The sequence below is a fragment of the Galeopterus variegatus genome, unplaced genomic scaffold (assembly GCF_000696425.1).
Source record: "Galeopterus variegatus unplaced genomic scaffold, G_variegatus-3.0.2 Scaffold16472, whole genome shotgun sequence".
NCBI classification, from domain to species: Eukaryota; Metazoa; Chordata; class Mammalia; order Dermoptera; family Cynocephalidae; genus Galeopterus; species Galeopterus variegatus.
In genome coordinates this window covers 16-11,945 of record NW_007742583.1, presented here as the reverse complement: position 1 = coordinate 11,945, position 11,930 = coordinate 16, and the positions used below count along the sequence as shown (strand labels likewise).

At 41.2% G+C, this 11,930-nt stretch overlaps 1 protein-coding gene across 1 annotated transcript; it reads right to left on the bottom strand.

Annotated features, from left to right (window-relative positions):
• Positions 1 to 4,160: 4,160 nt before the first annotated feature.
• Positions 4,161 to 9,368, bottom strand: LOC103582493 (zinc finger protein 772-like). The gene is made up of 5 exons (XM_008564070.1): positions 9,234 to 9,368; positions 8,695 to 8,733; positions 7,256 to 7,382; positions 6,607 to 6,729; positions 4,161 to 5,941 (listed from the first exon to the last, which is right to left on the bottom strand). The coding sequence occupies exons 1-5, from the start codon at positions 9,264 to 9,266 to the stop codon at positions 4,791 to 4,793; spliced, it is 1,473 nt and encodes a 490-aa protein (XP_008562292.1). The 5' UTR covers positions 9,267 to 9,368; the 3' UTR covers positions 4,161 to 4,790.
• Positions 9,369 to 11,930: the final 2,562 nt, after the last annotated feature.

Sequence of the window (11,930 nt, the reverse complement as noted above, 5' to 3'; positions counted from 1 at the left end):
GATTCTTAGCCACCTTAAAGGTTTGTCCACAAAATATGGTTTCTATTTAGGAGAGAACTGAGTGTACTGAAGTTGAAGGGAGAGATAGTGAATGAATTAGAAGGAATATTTGAACTGGTACAAATGAACAAAATGTGTTTTTCACTTTCAACAAATGTTTATTAAGTACTTCTGTGCTCATACACATGGAATATGTCAGTGCAAAAATCATAAAAATAAATTTTCCCTAATGGGACATAACACAGAGTTGCTGAAAACCCACAAATAACAATCTACCTTAGTTATTAGATTTTGTGTTATATTAGAAGGTAATGGGTCCTAAAGAAAAGCTAAAAGAAGAAAATAAGGTGTGCATGAAGAAAAGGACAGGGATGGGTTGAAATATTTAGTAATATGTCTGTGGTAGGACTAATGGTGAAGGTGACATTTGAGGAAATATTTTAAGGTAGTCAGAGTCGACAGCCTTAGTTTTCCTTCCAATAGCTTTAAATTTTCTTCGCTTATTTCAATGGATAAGACCTCCATTGTAACACTGAATACAAGCACAGAGAAAGACCATTCTGCTTTTGTTCCTAAACTCAGTGAAATATTTTAATAATTGGCAATGAAATATGATATTTGCTATAGGCTTTGTAGGTTTTTAAATAAGATTAAGAAAAATCCCTTCTGTCCTTATTTTGATAAAAGTTTCTGTTTCTCCATAAAAACAATTTTTATACATTTTGAGAGTCAGTTGGTAACATTTTGCCTCTTAATCACTGAATAATTCAATGAATATCTTCTAAATCAATGAACATTCTCTTACATAAACTAAGGACAACAATCCAAATGAGAAAATGTAATATTGATACAATGGTATCATGTAATTCAGACCTTATTCAGATTTTTGACAACTGTTTTATTTTCTTTATACCTATTCAAATTCAATATCAATTATACCAGAATTGAATCCAGTATCATACTTACATATATTTCTCTTGTCTCCTTAGTTTTCATTGATCTAAAACAGTTCTTTAGCTTTCCGTGAAGTTTCTTTTTTTTTTGCTATTTTTTTTAGTACAGGCCAATTATTTTGTAAAATTTCCTTCAGTTGGTTTGTAATGGCGTTTTCTCAATATTAATTTTGTGCTTTTGGCAAGGATACTAGAGTGATACCATGTCCTTTTCAGTGCATCACATTAGGAGATACATAGTGTCTATTTTCCCAATATTGGTGATGTTAACATAGGTCACTTTGTTACAGTGTTCCTCACATCTCTATAAAACTTATTTCTTTTTTTTAAAGATGACCAGTAAGGGGATCTTAACCCTTGACTTGGTGTTGTCAGCACCACACTCGCCCAAGTGAGCTAACCGGCCATCCCTATATGGGGATCCAAACTCTTGTCCTTGGTGTTAACAGCACCACACTCTCCCAAGTGAGCCATAGGCCAGCCCTTATCTATTTCTTCTTGAGAGAGCCTGGTCAGTTGGTTATCTTTCAGTGAATTTCTATTTTCTAACTTTCAATTTACAGAGAAAGAATTGTTTTAAACAATCACACATTATGTTTCAAAGGTATCCAGTACAATACCATCTTTCCTTGTTAAAATTTGTAATATGTGATTTCTGTCTTTCTTTTCCAATATGGCTGGGGGTTTATCAATTTTACTGATTTATTCAAGGTATGTGCTTTGGAGGTTCAGATTATCTTGAAAAGAAAAAGTAAATAAAATAGTAAAAATAGTATAAATAGTATAAATAGTACAAAGTATATGGAACTGATTCTCATTACATTGGACATCAGAAAAACAAAATGATCTATGAGAAAGGGCAAGCAAATGATGTGAGCCACATGACTGTCCCAGGTTACTGTGAAAATAAATTCCCAGGCCCTAATGCAAGGATGGAGAGCCCAGGCAGAGGCCAAAAAGTCCTTCTGAATTAAGGAGACAGAGCTGGTGGTCCAGGTTTGCCAGGGTAGTTGGAGTCCATAGAGCAGAGTATAGGAGAGAGAAAAGATGTACAGAGGGCCATTCTCAAGTATTCAACTGAGTAGTAATCTGTATATGCAGGTGAGAAAACCACCAGAGGATAGTAAAATATCACCTGAAAGGATGACATAGAGCAATTCCCAAGGATCATACAGAGATCAGAGTAATTCCCATTTTCAACCTGCTTGAGTGAAAAATCTCATAATTCATGAAGCATCAAGTAGCAAATGTAGAAAGACTATGTCTCAGTAGTGGGAGGGGAACTAGCCTTAATGTGAATGTTGCAATAGTCCCATCTAAAAAGGCTTAGAACCAAGATCCCCACAGATCATCCTGTTTCCAAGTAACATAACCATACAACAGAAAAAAAACAAGAATATCTATAGAAACACAAAAAGTTTTAGTACCCAAACAGGCAAAATTCAGCATCCAATAAAAATTAAACCATGTTAACACTATAAGACAAGTAGGTTTCAGAGCAAAGATTACTACAGATAAAGAGGTGAACTACTTAAGTGGACATTAACAATAGGAAATGTTTATTTACCTAACAAAAAGGCTTCAAAATACATGAAGCAAAAACTGATAGAACTAAACAGAGAAATAGGTAAATCCACTTTTATATTCAGAGATTTCAACAATTCTCTTCAAATAATTTGTAAAAAACCAGAGCCAAAACACAGAATATCAGTAAGGATACAGAAAACTAAAATAACATTACTAATCATCTTGTCATAGTTGACATCCGTAGAATCCTTCAGCGAAGAAGAGTACAATACACACTATTCAAGTGAACATGCAGCACTTACCAAGACAGCCCATATTCCCCATAAAACAAGTCTCCATAAATGTATCAATTCAAGTAAAAAGTAGGTACTCTGACCACAATGGGATTAAATTAAAATTTACCAGCAAGATAAGGAAAATTCCCATATATTTGGAAACTAATAACACACTTCTAAAAAGAGCCATGTTTCAAAGAAGAAATTAAAATGAAAATACAATATATCTAATGTGGGAGGCAACTACAGCAGTTCTTACAGTTCAGTGCATTTCTAAGAAATTAAAAATAAAAATAAATAAATAAAGCAGTTCTTACAGGACAAATTTTAGCATTAAGCACTGATATTAGGAAATAAACAAAGGTTTCAAATGAAGGACCCTCAGTTTCCATGTTAAAAAGGAGCAAAAGAAGAAAAATGAAATCCAATAAAAGCAGAAGGTAACAGTAAAGGTCAAAACGGAAAAAAAAAAAAAAAAAAAAAAAAAAAAAAACAGAATAAAAACAGAGAAATCATTGAAACTAAGTGCTTAAAGAAGACCAATAAAATCGATAAATCTGCAGCAAAACTGATCAAGAATAAATGACGGGTCTGGCCTGTGGTTCACTTGGGAGAGTGTGATGCTGATAACACCAAGGCCATGGGTTTGGATCCCTATACAGGGATAGCCAGTTAGCTCACTTGGGAGAGCGTGGTGCTGACAACACCAAGTCAAGGGTTAAGATCCCCTTACTGGTCATCTTTTAGAAAATAAATAAATAAATGAGAAATATAGACATTATCAGTATGAGGAATAATCTTGAGAGGTGGCATCACTATAGATTCTGCATGTGCTAAAATAGTAAGAAGAAAATATTTTGAAAAATTTGACTACTTAAATGAACACTCTCCTTGAAAGACAGAAATCACCAAGCCTCACTATAGACAGAATATATACATACACACACACAAACACATATGCAAGTGAATATGTATGTATGTATAACGTGTATAGCTCTCTATCAACAATAGAAATTAAACTGGTAGTTAGAAACCTCCCCACAAAACAAACTCAATGCCCAGGTAGTGTCACTGGTGAATTCTACCAAACGTTTAAGAAAGAAAGAATATCAATTCTTCACAAACTCTTCTGGAAAATTGAAGAGTAAGGAATACTTCCCAATTTATTCTGGAAAGCCACCATTATGTCAATGCCAAAGCTAAACCCAAGAATTAAAGAAAATTAGAGACTAATATCCCACATGAACATAAATGCAAAACTCTTATAAAGAAAAAAATTCTGGGCTGTCCCTATCACCTCTGAGACACAGAGTTGGAGCTCTCACAAAAGATGCTTATACCTTCATGCTGCCAGAGCCCAATTCTGCTCTCAACCCAACCCAGAAAGTGAACAGAATCTCTAAGATTAAAGTAGTGTAAAAATTAATGCATTTGTTGCAAAATCAGAACAATGAGGCAGGCAAATTCAGGTAAGGTTTCTTGGAGACTGGACCAATCCTTCACAAGTGCCACATGAGACCAACAATATCCAAAAAGGGAAACCTTCTCTGTAAGCAGCCATCAGAACAAAGCTCACATCACCCTGGCCAAAACTGGGTCACATCCATGCCTAAAGCAGTCAGTCGGGGGTGGGGGTTGGAGCGTGGGGAGACAAGCAGGAAGGAGCAAGGATTGTCAATGTGCTCAGGCTGTTGATGAGTCACTTTAGGGAAAGGAGAAGGAGCACAGAATTCTTCCTTTCAAAGCACACTGGGATGACTTACACAATGCAGGACTCTGCCAGTGCAAAGACAGATGGCTTCTGTAAGAGGCATGGGCAGTTATATAATTACAGCAAGAATCCTGGTCAGGGTAGAAAATGCAACATAGCTCCAGAAAGCTTCTCCTGTAGCTGGTACTCACAAGAATCTACCCAGCGTGGGTGTTCAAATGTATGTGGTTCATCTGGTTGATATCTATACACAAAGGCTACTCTCAGAGCTTCTCTCTGGTGTCAGCCATTATGTTGAACAGAGATGTCATATTCCTTGCTATCCTAAGGCCTATCTCCAGTGTGCAGTTTCCAATGACGGATGAGGGAGGCCCTTTGCCTGAAGGCCTTCCCACACTCACTGCAGTTATATGGCCTTTCTCCAGTGTGAATCCTATTGTGCTGAACAAGTACGTGTTTGTGGCTAAAGGCTTTTCCACAGTTGCTGCACACATAAGGCTTTTCACCATTGTGAACTCTTTGGTGTGCAATAAGGTCAGAGCTTTGACTAAAGAATTTTCCACATGCAATGCATTCATAAGGCCTTGTTCCAGTGTGAATGCTCCAGTGTTTAATGAGTCTGTATTTATGACCAAAGTATTTCCCACATTCACTACACTCATAAGGCCTTTCTCCAGTGTGGATACTCTCATGCTGAACAAGTGTGGATTTGTGGCTGTAGGCTTTCCCACATTCACTGCACTTGTAAGGCTTCGCACCAGTGTGTACTCTCTGGTGTACAATAAGGTTAGAACTATGATTAAAAACTTTCCCACATATGCCACACTCATAAGGCATTTCTCCAGTGTGGATTCTCTGGTGCTGAGCAAGTATTGGTTTGCGGCTGAAGGTTTTCCCACATTCACCACACTCATAAGGCCTTTCTCCAGTGTGGACTCTCTGGTGCTGAACGAGTGAGTCCTTGCGGCTGAAGGTCTTCCCACATTCACTGCACTTGTACTGCCTTTGTCCACTGTGAAACGCCTGCTCACACTTGGTGTTAGTGTGTGGCTTCCACTCATTTGCAGGTGCATGGTGCTGGAAAATGCTTGAGCTGGTTGGGAAATCCTTACAACACTTACCTGTAATAAAAGGTATCTCTGATGGTTGGACAGGGCAGCTGTCCACTAGAAAGGCCCTACCCTCCTTTCTTCTATAGGGTTTCTCTCCACAGTGCTGCTTCTGGTGCTGGTGAAGATTTGGATTGAACCAGAATTGCTTCCCACATGCCACATACATGTATGGTTTTTGCCCAAGATATATTTCCTGGTGCTCAGCCAATTGCAAAGAATCTTTTAAGTGCAGAACACATGTCTCAGAGGGGTGGGTCTTCTGGGTAGAAGGGCCTCTCTTGGGAGCTCTGATCTCTGACACTCCTTCTATAGAAATGTTCTGCTCCAAAGGTGTCTCCTCACCCTCCATTCCATGCCAACAACCTGAAAGCAAAGAAATACTGGTGAAGTACCAACTGACACAGGTGGGAGGGGGTAGCCTCATTATAAATGTGTGTCTAACACAACTAAGATCAACGTCATAGAACTGCTGTCAGGACAAGGAGCCCAAGCTCAAGTTGAACAAAGGTCTGCTGTGCAGTAGTCGGCATCTAAAGGTCATATAATGGAGGAGACCTCAACTGAGAGAGGACACAAATGTGAGGCACAGCATGGGAAGAAGAGACAGGGTTCTCAATGAAGTCATTCACAATCGGATTTCGTTGGCTGCTGGGGACAGGGGAGAGTCATGCAGAAGGGTATGCCATTCCCAAGAAAATCAAGTTACCATTGAGTAGCTGGTGTTTAAGGACTGTATGCTTGTATGTGCACATTTCAAGACACATTAAATATAGGCCAATGTTGGAGAGCACTGCAGAGGGATCAGTGGAGAACAAGTGAGATGTGGAGGCAGAGGTGTGGAACAGGCAGGGGTGTGGAATATCCAGAGGCCAAAGGTCAGAGCATAAAAGACAAATGTGTAAATGGAAAAGTAGACAGAAATGAAGTGTGGCCAGTAACTGTTGCACTAAAACAACTGTGGGCACAGAGGTTATGGAATAATTTGAGCTCAGCCCTGACATTACACCTCCCACTCAGCTCCCACTCACCAGGGCCACATCCACCTAGAGTCTCTCTGGCAATGGCTGGAGTCATGTCCACCCAGTCAGGTATGCAGGGCTCATTGCCCAGCTCCAGTAAGGCAGCTACAAGGGACATGGAAGATGCATGTCCTAAGGGAAAGATAAAACAGGTGAATGGCCAGCACCAGATTGAATGACCAACTCCACAGAAAAGAAAAATATTATTAAAAAAAATTTCAGAGTAGGGTCTTGTAGGAATAGCCCAATGGTCCCGAGATGTAGTGACCATACTCATCCTTGCAATTCCTGGCACAGGCAGATTACAGACAATGTCAGCTAGAGGAAGGGGACAGAGTCTTGGGCACAGAGATGCCATGGATATGAACAGAGGCATCCAATTAAGGAGAGGACAAGAAAGGCTGACTTGTCACTGGGCTGACTGTAGGATGCTTGACTCCTGGATCCATCCCTACAAGTCTTTGGAACAGCAGATCTTGGGACTGCTCAGGAGCAGGAGGTAGCAGTGCACACAGCCCAGGCCCAGCATTCACAGCACCTACTCCAGGGATACGGGAAAGGAGGCAGTGCCCATGGCTCTGTTGTACAAAAGACAGGGCTTCCCTGGGAAAAAGAGGAAGGGCAGTATCCAGTCAATGGTTAGGTGTGATGGCCTTACCTAGAGAAGCCATAAGTGCAATGTTCTCCAACATCACATCTCGGTACAGGCATCTCTGAGCCTTATCAAGAAGCTGCCACTCTTCCTGGGAGAAATAAATAGCCACGTCTTCAAAGTTCACCTGCCCCTGCCACAATGGGGGGAGTGGAGTCCATGAGTAGCCTCTTTCCCAAGGACCCCACACATGCCCCCACACATCTCCATCTGGTACACTCTTCTATCTAGCTCCTCAACTCAGAGGAAATCCTGGATGCCATTGGTCACTGTGTCCACCCACACCAGCAGGCAGATGGACAGAAAGGCACTATTTGAGCTCTGGGCCTGGCATACAGGGCCTCACACTTCTGCTGGTCAATTCCCCTGGGGTAACTAAGATCTTGTGTACCTGACAATCAAAGGTGGACTTACCTTCTCCCTTAAGCTCATTACCAGGGACCAGGGGCTTAGTCTACACTCTTTTCCATATGCACATCATTCTTTGGATCACATCTGTCTCACAGTTCTGGCCCTCTACCCAATCAGTAGCTTCCACCATCATTTTCCTGCTCACTAATAGCACTATCACTGTGATGGGAAGATTCTCCTCCTAAATCCCAGTCTACATATCATCTTCTACCCTTGGATGTCTCTACAGGACTCCAGTCCAGTGTGTCCAGCAGCCCACTTGACACCTCCACTCAGTGTTCTCTGGAACACCTCAGACTTTTCATATGGCCAGAAACAAACTTTTCATTTCCACACTAATAGTTACTTTTGCCAACAACTTGCCCATCTCAGCTGATAGAGCTTCTACCCTTTCAGCTAATAAGGCTGAAAACCTTGGCATTATCTCTTTTTCTCTCTCACCACAGCAAACCTGATCCAGTTACTTCCCCCATCTACTATGGCCCATCCATTATGACCAATCACCTGAAATACAGTAGACTCCTCCCCGTTCTTCTTGTCTCCACCATAACTTCCCCAACTTCCACCAAACAGTCTGTTTTCTACCTGGCATCTAGAGAGAGCTGTTAAGACCTGGACCACATTACCTCCCTCCTCTGCTCCATATTTCCCATGGCCACATCACTCTCTGAACAGAGACCCAGCTCCTGAGCCAGCCATTTCAGGCTTGACTCCTGCCCTTCTGCTCTTGGTTCCTACCACACACATGGTAGACACCTGCAGTTTCTTGAAAACTCCCATCTCAGTTTCACTCCAACTATTTTCACATGTTGGTTGCTGTGCATGAACAACCTTCTAACCTCGTTCCAGTGTTACCAGAAATGGGAACCCCTCCACAGAACCCCTGACCTTGACTCAGGACCCTGGGATTGAGGTTTTTCCAGGATCCTTACACCCAAGAGATCAGAGAATAGCAGGAAACTGTTCTATGTGACATCACAATCCTGGAGACCATGTGGGTGGGGGTGGGATCAGTGAGAGCATCCTCCCCTCACCTGTATAGGGTCCATAATTACTTCTGAGTTCATGGAAACCTGTGGGAAAAGCAAGATTGTGAGGCAAGAACCATGAAGAAGAAGCCCTAAGGATCCACGTCTGTCTCCTATTCCTGCACTGCTACAAAGAAACCTGGGGCTGACTGTCTACCCTCTATGCCTCAGTCTTCAGGAACACCTCTTAACAACTGTGTTGCCTAGGATTAGTTCTCAATCTTACTGCGCCCCACTGTCCTCATCACTCTCCTATTCCTACCCAAAGTTGTTCTCAGATCGTGTCCCTCCTCTGTTAAGAACTTTCCATGGTTCCCATCACTCTCAAAATAGAATCCCCAGCTGATGAGGCTGATATTCCAGGTGTGACTCCTCCTCACACGCTTTGATCCTTTCAGACACCAAAGACCCCAGGTTCCCAAATGTTCCGGTTGTGTCACACGGACAAACGGGGTTGGGCTGCAATTACCCGAGAAGCCACCCATTCGAGGCTTTAGGATTTAGAGATGGGTGTAGGAGCGAGAAGCCGGAGACACAGAACCCACCTGCACCGGTTCCATCAGCGCAGCCACCGCCATTGGAGCCTGTGACCTAGGAAATGGGGGCGATATTTACTGGGATCTGGGCTCCGCGATACAGGCCTGGCCCACCGGCCGGATCACTCGAGCGGCGCCACCGCCGACCCTCAGGCCCGAAACTGTTCAAAGAAGACAACACCTTCTCTCACGTTTTCCCTTTTCTGTCACCTAGGGTCCCACACTGCGCGCTGAAGACTGACCTGGTGAATTAATCCAAAAGCAACCAAAATGTCCGCTCGAGGAGGGAATAGGAAGTCCCGCCCCGACGTCTTCCGCCGGAACGGAAACGACGTTTCCGTGGACCCTCATTGGCCCAGCGCTGCCAGGCTTCTGGGTAATGTAGTTCTCACAGCAACAACCGTGGTGAGGAAATCTCGTCGGATCTCCAGGGCAAAGGCCCAGCCACGTTGGTAGAAATGGTCTCTAGAGTCTCTAAGATTTAGACGGAACTTCGCTTCCTCTTAGAGGAGCGCATCTATATTTCTGGTGAGTGTCTCCTGTAATATATCACAGAAATGTTTAGAGACATGTTATTTCAGGCTTCCTTACGCAGAAAATGCTGGTCAAAAACCCAAATGGACACAACGTAAGTTGTCATTCAGACTTTTTTCTTTTTCTTCATTTTTGTCACTCAGACTTCTATAGCCGGGAGCTAAACAATATTATGTTGTTTTCACATACAGGTAGCCTGAAGTTCTGCAGTTAGTTTTGTGTGCCTCAGCATTTTGGGTCATGCACAAGAAAGAAAAGACTTCAGACCCTGCAATGGCCTCTGAAACATGGAGTAGGGATGTTGGACAGCCTTGAAGTGTGTGGAGAATGCTTGTGTCTCTGGTTACCTTAGAAAATATTTCTCCTGCCTATATAGTCAGTGACTGTCAAACTCAGCGAGTAACACTCGTTTTCAAGATAATACGAAGGTACTTCAAAAAGTTTGTGGACGGATTTGTATTACGTTACAATTTTATTTTTCCGTGCATTCCATATTCTTTATACAGAGATGTATTCAATAATTTTTAGGTATCTGAAAAGATGGAAGATCTACCAAATGTCATTTGGCAATGAAAAGGGCAACGGGAACAGTTTCTGTGTAGAAGTAAAACCACCGAACTAAATTTCTATACACAACAAAAATGTCTTTTAAAGTGTGGCTTAGGCGCCGCACGGGGCGCCCGTCCCCCGCGGCCGGCCGTTTCCCGGCATGTTCGGCGGAGGAAGAGACGGAGTTGACAATAACAAACCCAGCAGCCGCGTTTTTGCCTGCCTCTTCATTCTTTTTTTTTTCCTTTCTTTAGGTAACCTCTTTAATTCATGTTTCTCTATTTTGTGATATGAATATTTAGATAGATTTTGGCCTCAAGTTGACAATGGGAGAAATCTTGGCAGGAAAGATAATGATTAAGACTAGAAAGATCTTTTTAAGGTTTATATAATAACCTTTTCAAGTAACTATTTTTTGGAAGGTTGTATTAGCTATGTCAGTTTATGGAGGAGCCTGTGTCAAAGCTGCTACATATGGTTTTATAGAAGTCAGGTCATCAAGATTTCATATTTTCCCCATGCTTTTGACAACATGCATCTGTCTATTTTGGGGATGTGATGAATGGAAGAGTTAACCTAATCTTTATTAAGTGTGTTCATTTTAAACTGTGTTTCATTATATCTAATATATTTGATTGACTTAAAAACAAAGGGTTATATAGTTACGTGTTGCTTAACAACAGGGATACATTATGAGAAATGCATCATCAGGCAATTTTGTCATTCTGTGAACATCATACAGTTTACTTACACAAATCTAGATGGTATAGCTTGCTACACACTTAGGCTATATGGTATAGCCATTATAATGGCTGTTATAATGACCATGATATATACTGTCTGTTGTTAACTAAAACATGGTTATGTAGCACATGACTGTATGCTAAGGGACTACTATGATGAATCTTCTTTGTAGATTCGAATTTGTAATACCTTAAGGTTTGGTAGAAGCCAAGTGTTCACTTGTCTAGTATAATATAGTTAGCTTTATTTTTTTTCCTTTTTTAATTTTACTTACTATTTTAAAATTTTTTTGAAAATTTATTTATTTAGCTTTACTTTAGAGTGATGTTTTAATGTGTTATGATATCTCTCTCCACTAAACTAGACCTTTTTTAGTGTACAGCTAGCTCATAGTTTAGTTTATATATATATAATGTAATAGAGAGGTGGTAAGATTTGTGTGTGTAATAACAAAATGTGATTTAATTCAAACATGCTAATCCCCACAGTCTTACTGTTTTACTGACAGCTCGTTTGTATTTTAAGTTTAGGAACTGCAGTTTCTGTAATGGCCAAGATTCCACTGTTGGAGTGTCTAACCAGACATAGTTACAGGGAATGTTTGGGAAGACTGGATTCTTTACCTGAACATGAAGCAGATAAGGCTGAGACGAAAAGATCCACTGAACTGGTGCTCTCTCCTGATATGCCTACAACAACTAACAAATCCTTGTTAACCTCATTTCACAAGTCAGTGGAACATGTAGCCCCAGATGCTACAGATGCTGAAAGTAGAAAAGAAGTTAGGGAGTCTTGTCAGAGTACTGTCCAGCACGATGAGACTTCAGCAGACCCTAAGGACGACGATCTGCCCTTTTTCAATGTTTCTTTGTTAGACTG

Coding starts and splice junctions, on each gene's coding strand:
- LOC103582493 (XM_008564070.1), bottom strand. CDS start 9,266: ATGGCGGTGGCTGCGCTGATGGAACCGGTGCAG. Junction 8,734..9,233: donor CGCTGATGGAACCGGTGCAG/GTGGGTTCTGTG, acceptor CTTTTCCCACAG/GTTTCCATGAACTCAGAAGT. Junction 5,942..6,606: donor TCTAGGTGGATGTGGCCCTG/GTGAGTGGGAGC, acceptor CTTTGCTTTCAG/GTTGTTGGCATGGAATGGAG.